This window comes from Canis lupus, chromosome 31, assembly GCF_003254725.2.
Source record: "Canis lupus dingo isolate Sandy chromosome 31, ASM325472v2, whole genome shotgun sequence".
NCBI lineage: Eukaryota > Metazoa > Chordata > Mammalia > Carnivora > Canidae > Canis > Canis lupus.
Window position 1 is genome coordinate 14,436,818 of NC_064273.1, and position 12,706 is coordinate 14,449,523.

Sequence of the window (12,706 nt, forward strand, 5' to 3'; positions counted from 1 at the left end):
TAAAAATACTTTCACATAAAGATTCTGTCTTGTAGAGTGTTGATAACTCTTATCAACCAATGGAATAAAGTCCAGCCCTGCACCCAACATAGCTGATGACATGACCTTCATAAATGACAAAAAGTCAAGTTTGATTATCATGTCCATTCCTTCTACTTTTTTTTTTTTTTTATCAAGCTAGAACAACAGAAAAATTGCTTCTCTTTAATACAAACAAGTCAGGAAGGTCAGACAATCTAGTCATGAGAGGTTTGTTATCATTTGTAAAAAAAAATAGTTCTTTTGGTAAGAAAATTTTTCCTTATAGTAACTGACCTTTGTCATAATTCTTTTTCACCCCTGCCAAACAGTCCTTAGATTTAACGCAACTACTTAGGTTAGTTGGATCAAAAACATCTTGTTACTCAGGTAGAAATAATTCTTCAAGCAGAGGAATTTATATGACTCACCTTTTACCATCCATTAAGCAGCTTTTTATGTTGGGCCTACTTGTAATGTGTATTACTGTCAGTTTGTAAGAGGAAATGACATTATTTTCATTGGTTTATAATAAGAAATCACTATTTCAAATAACATTCACTCAATTCTAGTCTGTACTGAGTGCTGGAAGGAGGTGGATACAAAGATGAACAGAACATTATCTGTTCTCTCTCTACGCATAGCCTGGTTCTTGAGACTCATGTCTGCTCCAGAGACAATCTAACAGTGGCTATAACCATGAGTTAAACAGAGAGCTTTGAGAAAATAGGAAAATTAACTCCAGATGAGGTATCTGAAGGTGTGTATAGCAACCCCATGGTGATGTCAGAGGAAGGAGATTAAGGAATGAAGAGAAATTTAAGAGAAAGTTTTGAGAAATTGAGGAATGTAAGTCTGGTTGATGAATTCAGACTTAACCCATGGAAATCCTAGGACTTGGAAGTAACATGTTCAGATTTGTGTTCCCTTAGTACAGTTCTATGCATTCTTCCGGTACCATACAGGGTACAGTCTAAATTGTATTACTTAAGGTCTACAAAAATCTCTCTCAACATACTTCTGTTGCTTGTCCTCTTGCCCATTCCATTCCTGTTTCAGGACTTCACTTCCATCAAATAGACTTTCACCTTGACCTCCTAGCATGTCTGGATCTCTGCCACCTTGGTTGTTTCCCTTAAATTGTACCACAAACCTTGAATCCTTCCCCATTCTTCTCCAGATATTCAATTTATACCCTCAGCACTTATTTAAATTACGTGTGTGTGTTTGCATGAATTACTGTTGTTGTTTTTTATAACTGAGGACCTAGCATACATATATTAAGCAGTTCATAAAGATCCGCTCTATTTCTCAGATCAGGTCACTACTAATTAAGGGATTCATAACTTGTCTAAATCCTATCTATCCTTTGAGAAAACTCCTCCAGACCAGCCTGGCTCCTAAAATTCTATGGTATATTCAGAAAGGTCAGTACCAATTACATGGAGGATTTAAATTATTTCCAGCAGGTGTCCTTTTCCTTGAAATGTTACTTGAAATATTTATTATTGTTTATTTTTCATCAGTTAACTACTGAGTACTTTTGAACAGAACAGGAATCCCATTTCATCTGTTTCTCCAGTAGCACTAATTAAAATGTTTCCTGTATTATAGATGCTACAGGTGTTCAACAAATAATTAGCACATACAAAAGAAGTTAATGGCCATATATATTCTATATTATAAATATCCTAAGTACAGACGCCTGGGTGGCTCAGTGGTTGAGCATCTGCCTTTGACTCAGGGTGTGATCCTGGAGTCCCAGGATTGAGTCCTGCATGGGGCTCCTTGCATGGAGCCTCATTCTCCCTCTGCCTATGTTTCTGCCTCTCTCTCTCTCATAAATAAATAAATGAAATCTTTGGGAATCCCTGGGTGGCTCAGCGGTTCAGCACCTGCCTTTGGCCCAGGGCATGATCCTGGAGTCCCGGGGTCGAGTCTGACGTTAGGCTCCTGGCATGGAGCCTGCTTCTCCTTCTGCCTGTGTCTCTGTTTCTCTCTCTCTCTCTCTAATAAATAAATTAATTAATCTTTACAAAATAAAAATAAATGAAATCTTTAAAAATAAATAAATATTATAAGTAGACATATATATATTATAAATATATGGAATAATATATAAATTAACATGATTGACTAGTGTTGAAATACAGTGATTATATCTGCATTTTAAATTTCATGAGCCAGTAATTTCTCTCTCTTTTTTTTTAAAGGTTTTATTTACTTGAGAGAGAGAGGGTGTACAAGTTGGGGGGAAGGGGCAGAGAGAGAGAGGGAGAAACAGACTCCCTACCTAGCACGGATCTCTATGGGGGGCTTGATTCCCAAGACCCCAAGATCACGACCTGAGTTGAAGGCACACACTTAACCAACTGAGCCACCCAGGTGCCCTGAACCAGTAATTCATTTAATTAATGTATATGTGTGTGTGTGTATAAACATATATATATGACAAGTTTATTTTCCTAATTAAGATTTCTTCAAAAAGCCATTCTCACATAAATTATATGACCATAAAGTTGAATGAAAAAAATCTGTTACTCTGGGATGCCTACTCTAAACCGCTGAGCCACCTAGGCTGCCCAGATTTACCATTTTAGATGCCACTAAGAATATTTGTGATTCATGGAAAGAGATCAAAATATCACCATTAACAAGAGTTTAGAAGAAGTTGATTCCAGGGCACCTGGATGGCTCAGTGGTTGAGCATCTGCCTTTGGCCCAGGATATGATCCTGGAGACCCTGGATCGAGTCCCACATCGGGCTCCCTGCATGGAGCCTGCTTCTCCCTCTGCCTGTGTCTCTGCCTCTCTCTCTGTGTGTCTCACGAATAAATAAATAAAATATTAAAAAGAAAAATCTGTTACTCTGTCATCAGATTTTCATAAATCTGAAAAAAGTCAATTTTTCATAAAAGTATAAATATTATTTCAGAATAAACTTTTAAATTAAATAAACATGAAAAAATCACTACAGCATCTTAATTATGTTTATTTTGCCATTTAGTTTGTTTTTTTATTTTGCCATTTAAATCATTTAAGTAAACTACAGAAATTTGGAAGAGAGACAGTGTTTGTGACATCAAAGTCCCTGCTTTCTGCCCCCTCCCCCTTTTTACCCCCAAAATAGGCTCCATGCCCAGCATGGAGCTGAATGTGGGGCTTGAACTCACAACCTTGAGCTGAGATCAAGAGTCAGAGCTTTAAAAATTAAAAAAAAAAAAGGGATCCCTGGGTGGCGCAGCAGTTTGGTGCCTGCCTTTGGCCCAGGGCGCGATCCTGGAGACCCGGGATCAAATCCCACATCGGGCTCCCGGTGCCTGGAGCCTGCTTCTCCCTCTGCCTATGTCTCTGCCTCTCTCTCTCTCTGTGTGACTATCATAAATAAATAAAAATTAAAAAAAAAAAAAAAGTCAGAGCTTAACCCACTGAGCCACCCAAGCATCCTCAAATCCCTGCCTGTGCTGCTGTGCTGTGTCCCCTGGTACTGCTCTCAATGGAGGAGTACAAAGAAACGTTGAGGCAGTGGTGGTGGTTTAAATTAAACTTCCAGGGAGTGCTAGGTTTCTAAGGACAGACAGTAAAATATTCATGTATAAGGAAGAAATTGTGCTGAGACATGCTGCAGGGAATGTGGCGGATGTTGTGGCAAGCATCCCTCCTGGAACTGGAAGCATTCATTCATTCCCCCAACAGCTGGCAGGTTAGAACCACCTCACCCAAGAGCAGCTCACACAGATTAATTACTTAATGCGGGATGAAGGCCTAAATCCCTTGCCTCAACTCTGAAGGGTCACCAGGTTCCAGAATTCTGTTACAACTGCATCTCCTCCATCTTCAGCCTGATCCTATTTCCTTTGCTCCTCGGTACACCTTCCACATGCAAGTTTCCATTTCATCGTCTATTTCTCAGGAAAGAGGCCTATAAGGCAATAGGAAATATAACAAAACACAATATGGTATATAACAATGATATGAGGGAGATAAAACTCTGCTTGGAGAAAACCTTGAATTCCATGCTAGGGAATTTGGACTTTATCCTGTGAAACAATGGTTTCCAGGGTGGCTACAAGAATACTCAGGGGTACAGAAAGAAAACATTTATTATTTTTCATATTTATACAAATGTCTACTCTTCAGTTTTATAATATAGAAAATATATTAGTGAAGTAGTACAAACACACAAGGATACTTTGGTATGTGCTCTAATTTTTTTTAATAGATGTGTGCAATCAAAAATTGAGAGCACAGCTATTGACCCTGGGAACAAAACACAGTTTTGGTTTTGTTTCTGAGTTTCTTTTGAGAATAAAGATATGCACAAGATAAAAATTAGAATAGTGGTTCTCAACCTTCAACCCAGGAGAATTACCTGGGAACTACTAAACAATATTGATGGTCAGGCCCCACCCCAAACCAATTTATCATTCTCTGGGGGTGTGAACAAATATCAGTATTTTTCTTTGCCCTTGATGATTCTGAAAAAAGATTTCAATTACCTTTATGTTGACTTCAAACTTTCTAATTGATTAAGGTTTTTCTTTCCAGCTTCTCCTTCAACTCAGGCAAAAGACCCAATAGGCAAAGCATCCCTTGATGGGAACCAAAACTACCCCCTCAAGCGTTAAGAACTGCTTCGAGCCAGCAAGACCCATGTGGATTGACCCCAAGACAGTGGTAGATTTGGCTTTACTGCCCACCTGCATGGACTCGCCCACCTCTGCCACACATTTTCCTAATATAAACTTGGAAGTGTTATCAGCACTTTGGAGACAGTCTTTGAGGGCTTAATCCACTGTCTTCCTGGTTTTGGCCTCACTGAAATCCCTTTTTCGCTTCACCACCACTTGTTTCTCTGCCTTTGGATTTTGTCACAGGCAATGTCTATTTGGGACCCCCAGAGCCAGGTACTCTTGCACCCCGGCATCCCAGCTACAGTTCTAATGTTCTGGGGTTAAGAACCACCGATTAAGACTTAGAATTAAAGTTTGATCTGAATTGGCCAATAAAACATTATAATTCTTTGGGAGAGAGAGACAGACATAGACACAGACACAGCAACAGAGATGGAGAGAGAGAGCACAAGAGGGGAGGAGAATGAGAAGCAGGCTCCCCTCTGAGCAGTGAACCCGAAGCAGGGCTTGATCCCAGGACCCTGGGATCATAACCTGAGCCAAAGGCAGATGCTTAACCAACTGAGACACCCAGGAGCCGCAAAACATAATTCAAGCTATTAAAGATCCTTAAAAAGTAACCATCTAGTTACAGGGGAATACAAGCTAAAGATTTAAGAAATGCTTTCACCTTAAGTATTAGATCTGTATTGGAAATAAACGTGGTTATTTTCTCCACATTTTGTTTACTTCCTTATAAATCCTAGCAGTCCTACAAGTGGGAAGAAAAGAGCAACACACCCATTAAGCGACCTTTCATGTTAAACCACTTTCTTATCTGCTAGAATATGAGTGAGCTCTCAGCCTCTCAGCTTGTTTTCCAAGTTTATACAATAATAAAATACACACAATGACCCTCTTACTCTTCCTCACCAGCTGATTAATACTGATTAGCTTTGAAATGCAAATAGCCCTATCAAATAGCAAGCTGCTAGTCCTGGCCTGGGCTAAAACTGTATTGGAGTGAAAGCCAAAACCATTTGATGCAAAGACAATATAGTCCAGCTAAAGGCTCCTCAGAGATCTCCCATGATTTCAGGATTATATTCAGGATATGAAATTCTTTGTACTGACAAAACATTATCTTTACTCCTAAATGCATTAACCCTTTGCTGATCATTAGCTGAATTTTCAAAGCAAAGATAATGCTTTCAGCATTTGTGTTTACAACAAAAATGACCAGTAACAGCATGAGAGAGAATTTGTACAGAACAATCTAGGCAATTACGTTAGGACCACTATTTGTCTTAAACAGAGAGTAACAACTTTAAAGCAGCCGTATACCTTTGAGATTACCTAATTAATTCACCCTCTCCAGTTTACAGATAAGCGCCAAGATCTAGCATGCCTTTCCCAGGTCGGTATTTGGGTTGGAGGAAACGGGGTTGGGCTGCCGAATGTAAATTCCTGGTGGGGTGGAAACTGGCCTGGCATGGTCAGGCGGGTGTCAAACCAGCTGGAGTCCCTGGCCTGAAATTCAAGGCTCCCAAGGAAGGAGGAGAGGCTAAGCAGGGCCTAAAACAGGATATCAAGACTAGGGCTGATTTCTCAAAGCAGCAGGAGGGGAGGAGGCTGCGGTCAGGTCCCCTGGCAGCCCACAATAAGCCCCCCAGAGAGCCAGGTGCTCAGGTCAAACTGGGCATTCCTCTGGGGCCACTGATGCCAAGAAACCAGATTAACATCTCAGTGGGATAGTTTAGAAATGATTTAGGCTTTCGATAGAAAAACAATGCCTGCCACAAGCTAGGGAAGCCCTATCCTGTTCCTTTCTCCTTAAAAATATGTACTATTAAAATTATCTTCCTGGTGGTTGCCAGGGGCGGAGGGAAGGGGAAAATGGGGAGTTAATGTTTAATTGGTGCAGCTTCAGTTGGGGAAGATGAGTAAGGTAGAAACGGAGGGGAGTAATGGTTGCATGATACTGTGACTGTCTTGCTGCCACCGAATCACTTACAAAGGGTCTCTGCCTCTCTCTCTCTCTGTGTGACTATCATAAATAAATAAAAAAAAATTAAAAAAAAATTAAAAAAAAATAATAAAATTATGTTATATTTATTTTACTACAATAAAAAAAACACAAAAATCTGCCATTAGTTCTTCATTCACCAGCATCTGTCTTTGAATAAATTTCTCATTATTATTTAAAAAAAAAAAAACCCTCCAAGAAATTCAGGAATTCTGTTTGAGGAAATCATCAGCAGACTGAAAATGACTTGATATAGACAGTGAAATCTCTGAGAAAATCTTTTTTTTTTTTTTTAACATTTTGTCAGAAGCATTTGGTAAACAAAGAACACAAAGAACTGTTAATTTCAGAGAGCTAAAGTTTTCTCAGAACCCCAAATGCTAGTTTCGAACATTACTTCCCCTCCCAAATCTTTAAAAATAAGTAAATAAATAGCTAGGAACTGTCTCCTTATAAATATTTAAAACAAGCCAAAGAAAGGGGAGGGGCTGCTTTTTCTATTTGTTGCTGGCTATCATTTAATTGTCATTTTACAGCCAAAGGAATTGAGGATTAGTGAGGTTAAATGTTTTGCCCAAGGTCACACAGGAAGAACAAGGTCTACTGCTTTTCATATGCAAATGATTTCTTGCTTCAAGCTATGTAATAATTATAAATAATGCAGTAGGGATGGGGGTAAGGCAATGGCATTGAGTAATGCCCCAAACAACTAAAGTAAATTGCTTCTGTATAGTGGGAGAGTCCTCATAAAGCACTCCATCTGGAACTTCCCTCTAAAAGCAGGCCATCGGGGATCCCTGGGTGGCTCAGTGGTTTAGCACCTGCCTTAGGCCCAGTGCGTGATCCTGGAGTCCCCAGATAGAGTCCTGGGGTCAGGATCCCTGCATGGAGCCAGCTTCTCCCTCTGCCCGTGTCTCTGCCTCTTTCTCACTCTCTCTCTCTCTTTCATGAATAAATAAATAAAATCTTAAAAAAAAAAATAAAGGCAGGCCATCAAATAAATAAATAAATAAATAAAATGAGGCTATCAATAAAACCATCCCACCACAGCAGTGGAATCAAAGGAAAACCATTTGCAAAGAGCAAAAGGAGAATTAGACCACGTACACAGGGCTGACTGTAGCAAATACAAAGAAATATCTAGAACAATTAGCATGTTGTAGATGTAAATTCTGAGCATTCCAGTCTGAACCTTGAACAGTTGTACACAGACCGAGGACTTCATACAGTTTCTATTCCCTGCCCCATACCAGGAAATTCCCAGCCTGGCCTGAATCTGTATGATACAACCAAGGGTAAAGACTGGAATGAGAGTTACAAAAGGATCAGCAGGTGGATCAGAGCCAGAACAAGTAGAGATCTGCTTATCTTACTTTCAGCTACAGGTTTTTCCAACACCCTACTGAGAAAGTGTTGAGTCAATCCCTTCGTGATTATACATAGACTAAATATCTTCATACACATATGTACTTATATTTAGGTGAGCCAGGCCTAGGGTAAAAGTTTGGGCAAAAGCAGCCATAAATTTGTAGTTCCCCAGATCTGCTCCTTTTATTCTTTGGAAGTCCAGTTTTCTCATATCTTCCAGAATTGGTCTAAAGGGGTTGAGAGACTATATGTCCATAAAGCAACACGGTCTAGTTCTTGGAACCATGTTTCTCCTCTCTTACTCTACCTCACTGCGGTTATTAGATAGGACTCCACTCACTTCTGGTCTGCTGAATGGCAACCATGAGGCCAATGTTTGCTTAAGTTGCTGCCACTGCTGTTGAACATGAAGAGATGGGCCACTGAGGGGCCAATATCTAGATGTAGAAGGCAACATTCCCCTTCATCTAATCTAGGAAATCAAATGGCCTGGCTTCAAATTCAACTCTGCCGTCCACTAAGTATATCAATATGAAAGTGTGTTTGTGTATTTATCAAATGGGGATTTTAATAGCCCTTACCTGATTGAATTGTGACATGATGCATATATAGCACTTAGTTAACATTATCGAGTGCTTATTATAAACTGTCTTAATCCATTTGGGCTGCTATAACAGAGTACCACAGATGGAGTGGGTTATACACAACACAAAATTATTCCTCACAGTTCTGGAAGTTGGGAAGTCCAAGGTGAAGGCATTGGCAGATTCAATGAGAGCCTGCTCCCTGGTTCACAGGATGCCATCTTCTCACTGTGTCCTCAAAAGATGGAAAGGACAAGGGAGCTCTCTGGGGTCTCTTTTAGAAGGGCATTAATCTTATCCATGAGAAGCTTCAATCTTGTGATCTAATCTCCTCCAAAAGGACCCACCTTCTAGTACCATCACCTTGGGGCTTAGGATATCCACACAGGACTTTTGAAAGGACCTAATCATTCGGTCTATAGCTTGAGCTAAGCAATGTACTAATCTTGTTTTTATTGGTAAGAAGCAAGGGGGAAGATGCGCTCTTTGCACTGTATACAATAAATAGTTCTGCCCCCCTTTTTTTTATTTATTTATTTATTTTTTTTATTGGTGTTCAATTTACTAACATACAGAATAACCCCCAGTGCCCGTCACCCATTCACTCCCACCCCCCGCCCTCCTCCCCTTCCAACACCCCTAGTTCGTTTCCCAGAGTTAGCAGTCTTTACGTTCTGTCTACCTTTCTGGCATTTCCCACACATTTCTTCCCCCTTCCCTTATATTCCCTTTCACTATTATTTATATTCCCCAAATGAATGAGAACATATAATGTTTGTCCTTCTCCGACTGGCTTACTTCACTCAGCATAATACCCTCCAGTTCTATCCACGTTGAAGCAAATGGTGGGTATTTGTCATTTCTAATAGCTGAGTAATATTCCATTGTATACATAAACCACATCTTCTTTATCCATTCATCTTTCGTTGGACACCGAGGCTCCTTCCACAGTTTGGCTATCGTGGCCATTGCTGCTATAAACATCGGAGTTCTGCCCCTTTTTTTTTTTTTTTTTTTTTTTTTTTGAGTTCTGCCCCTTTTTAACTGGATGATCTTGAAGAGAACCCAAAAATGGAAGAAAAGTTTTATTCAAAGATCTAAGACCTATCCCTGAAATGAAACAGAAACTAAATCTGTACACACAAAAAAGTCACCTCTAAGAAAATCTGATATAGAACATTCAACTCCCAAACTAAAGAGCTTTAAAAATAAATATTTTTTTTTTCCAGGCATCTAGGTTTTATAGGTAAACTACTAGCAAGGGAAGGAATTTAGGCTGGTTTCTGACTTCTCCATGGTAATACTCAACAGAAGTAAGGAAAAGAGCAGTATCAGCCAGCTTCCAAGATGATCTTATATGATCCCCACCTCCTGGTGTCCATACTCTTGTGTGGTCTGCTCCCTCATTTTAAAGTGTTGGACTGTGCGACCAAAAGAATCCTGCAGAAGTAATGGTATGTCACTTCCAAGGTTGGGTTCTAAAAGCACTGCAACTTCAGTCTTGGTTGTACTCTCACCCTCTTGGGTCACGCATTCTGGGGTAGGTCAGCTGCTATGCAAAGGTCAAGGCAATGAAGAACTGAAGTCTTTTTGCCACCACTCAGGGAGGAAGAGCCTCCCAAGAACAACCACATGAGTGAATCATCTTGGAAGTAGATCTTCTAGGCCCTGCCAACCCCTGAGATGACTACAGTGCCGCATACAGCTTGAACACGTTATCAGGAGAGATCTGAGCCACCACCATACAACTAAGCCACTCTTAGATTCCTCACCCTCAGAAACTGCATACCATAAGAAAGATGTGTTGTAAATGGCTAAAATTTTGAGTAATTTGTTACACAGCCTTAGATAATTAAAGCAATCCTTAAAAAGAGAAATAAAGCATGAGCCAAGAATAATCTATTCACAGAAGATAGTATTCAAGAATAGAGTAACTTTGGAGCTCCTGGCTGGCTTAGTCCATGGAGCATGCAACTCTTGATCTCAGGATTGTGAGTTTGAGCCCCACAATGGGTGTAGAGATTACTGAAAAATTAAGTCTTGACATTTTTTTAATTAAAAAAATAAATAAACAGATATTTTCACAAGCAAAAACATTAGGCAATGAAGACCCATTAAAATTGTTAAGAAAAATTAGGCAGTTAAGAGACTGAAACAAAGAGCTCAGGAACAAAGAAACTGGTGAAGAAACTGACAATGAGTACTGGCTCTGTTAAAACGGAGAAATGACACTAAGTTACTATGGAAATTTTGCTATAGACCGAGAAATAAATATTAAAAATCATATGATGTACAACTATAATAAGAATCTAAATAAACAGCATGGGGAGGGAGGAATCGCAGGAGTGCTAAGGTCCTTGATCTTTCCTTAGCAAGACATTAATTACTATCAGCTAAGGCATAAAAATTGTATTGAGAAATAAACACAACTCCAACCTCATTATATTTTCCACAAGTCCTTTGTTAACTAACAAGGAATCTTTTAGAAAATATTACCTCTAAAAAAAAAAAAGAAAATATTACCTCTTGTAATGAATGAAGAGTTCTGTCCTGATGCTGAATTTCAACAATTTCTTTAGTTTCACTTGTTTCTTTTTTTATATTGTATATCTGAAGTAAATTGTGATTAGAGACAGGATTTATATTCTTATCCCTCTCCTTTCTTCCTTTCACCAAAAAATATAAGTGAGGTTCGCTACTGTGAACTTCTGGTTCTAGACAGGCTTGTGGGGCCAACTCCTCCCAGGCCCTGCTTCCCCTCTTGACTTAGGGTCAAGCCAGAGTCTAGCTCCCACAGTCTCATTTCAGGGGCTCAGCTACATGACTGACACCGGGGCCTCAGATGGGACTACCTAGTCCAAATCTATGAATCTACTTGAAGCCAAACCTCAGGTAGAAAACTTGGGGGGTCCAGGATAGGAGCAATTTGTCTCCCTTCCCAGAAGACCCCTGGGCTCCTGATGTAAATGGTTCCCTTCCACTTGTCAGTTCAGGAGCTGGCTTTACACTAAATGCCTTTTTTTACCTTTCTCCTATTGTCCATGCCTTGTCCGACTCACAAAGTGTAATGATCTGCTCAAAGATGGTCTTCCATCTCTATCCATACAAGGACAGAACATCTTTTACATAAGAAGAGAAAGGAAATACTCATGTAATTCCCTCTAGGGCAAAAATTTGGCAGATTGTCCCATTAGGCAAGTCAATAAAACCTTAATATTTATATACTTGTAATTCAGTGGAATTCAGTGAAATACTTCAAACAGTGCTGAGAATTATCATAGTAATTTGATACACTAGTAATCTAATACATTTTATCTATTGGTGTTTCAGGAGAATATGTATCTCTATTGTTTGTCAAGAGTATTACCTTGGTAGTTTATTAGTGGTATTTTTGATTAATCCTGATGTTACATGCCTTTTTTTTAAAGATTTATTTTTATTTATTTATGATAGACATAGAGAGAGAGAGAGAGAGAGGCAGAGACACAGGCAGAGGGAGAAGCAGGCTCCATGCTGGGAGCCTGATGTGGGACTCTTTCTGGGACGGGGATCATGCCCTGAGCCAAAGACAGATGCTCAACTGCTAAGCCACCCACGCATCCCTCTTTCTTTGGTTTTACGTAGTTACAAAGGAGTGTTCACTCGGTGAAAATTCATCCAGCATACTTATGACTTGCGTACTTTTTCTATATGTATATTTCAATAAAATTTACCAAAAATAAATAAAAAGTAAAGATCTTTACTAGTCTCTAAATATGTATATGTATGCGTGCACACACACACACACACACATACATTCTTTTGGTTGTTTTGTTCATTTTTAAAATTCTTTAATCCATTTGAATATGTTGTTATAAAGTGAACTAAATGTGTTTTTCCAAACTGTCAACTAGTTTTAGCAAACTAATTTTCCTTTGAATATGGATAGATTAATATCTTTTGTCCCTGCTGACCCTTAGCTTCCACAGTTGCAAAATGAGTAAGATGGATTGATCTCTTGGCTTCTCTCTGTGTCTAAATTTGTATGATGAAGTTACATAAATGTTTAATAATTATCAACAGTGATTTAAAACCATAAGAGAAGGAGACACTGAATC

The 12,706-nt window shown here is 39.3% G+C and overlaps 1 protein-coding gene across 1 annotated transcript in view; it reads right to left on the reverse strand.

The window, feature by feature from the left end:
• Positions 1 to 3,378: 3,378 nt before the first annotated feature.
• The window catches only part of LOC125754103 (basic proline-rich protein-like), a 33,490-nt gene continuing 24,162 nt past the window's right edge, over positions 3,379 to 12,706 (reverse strand). Inside the window, exon 2 of the mRNA XM_049104521.1 lies at positions 3,379 to 3,940. Within this exon, the coding sequence (XP_048960478.1) occupies positions 3,914 to 3,940 (27 nt within the window). The 3' untranslated portion in view covers positions 3,379 to 3,913. The remainder of the gene's footprint in view (positions 3,941 to 12,706) is intronic.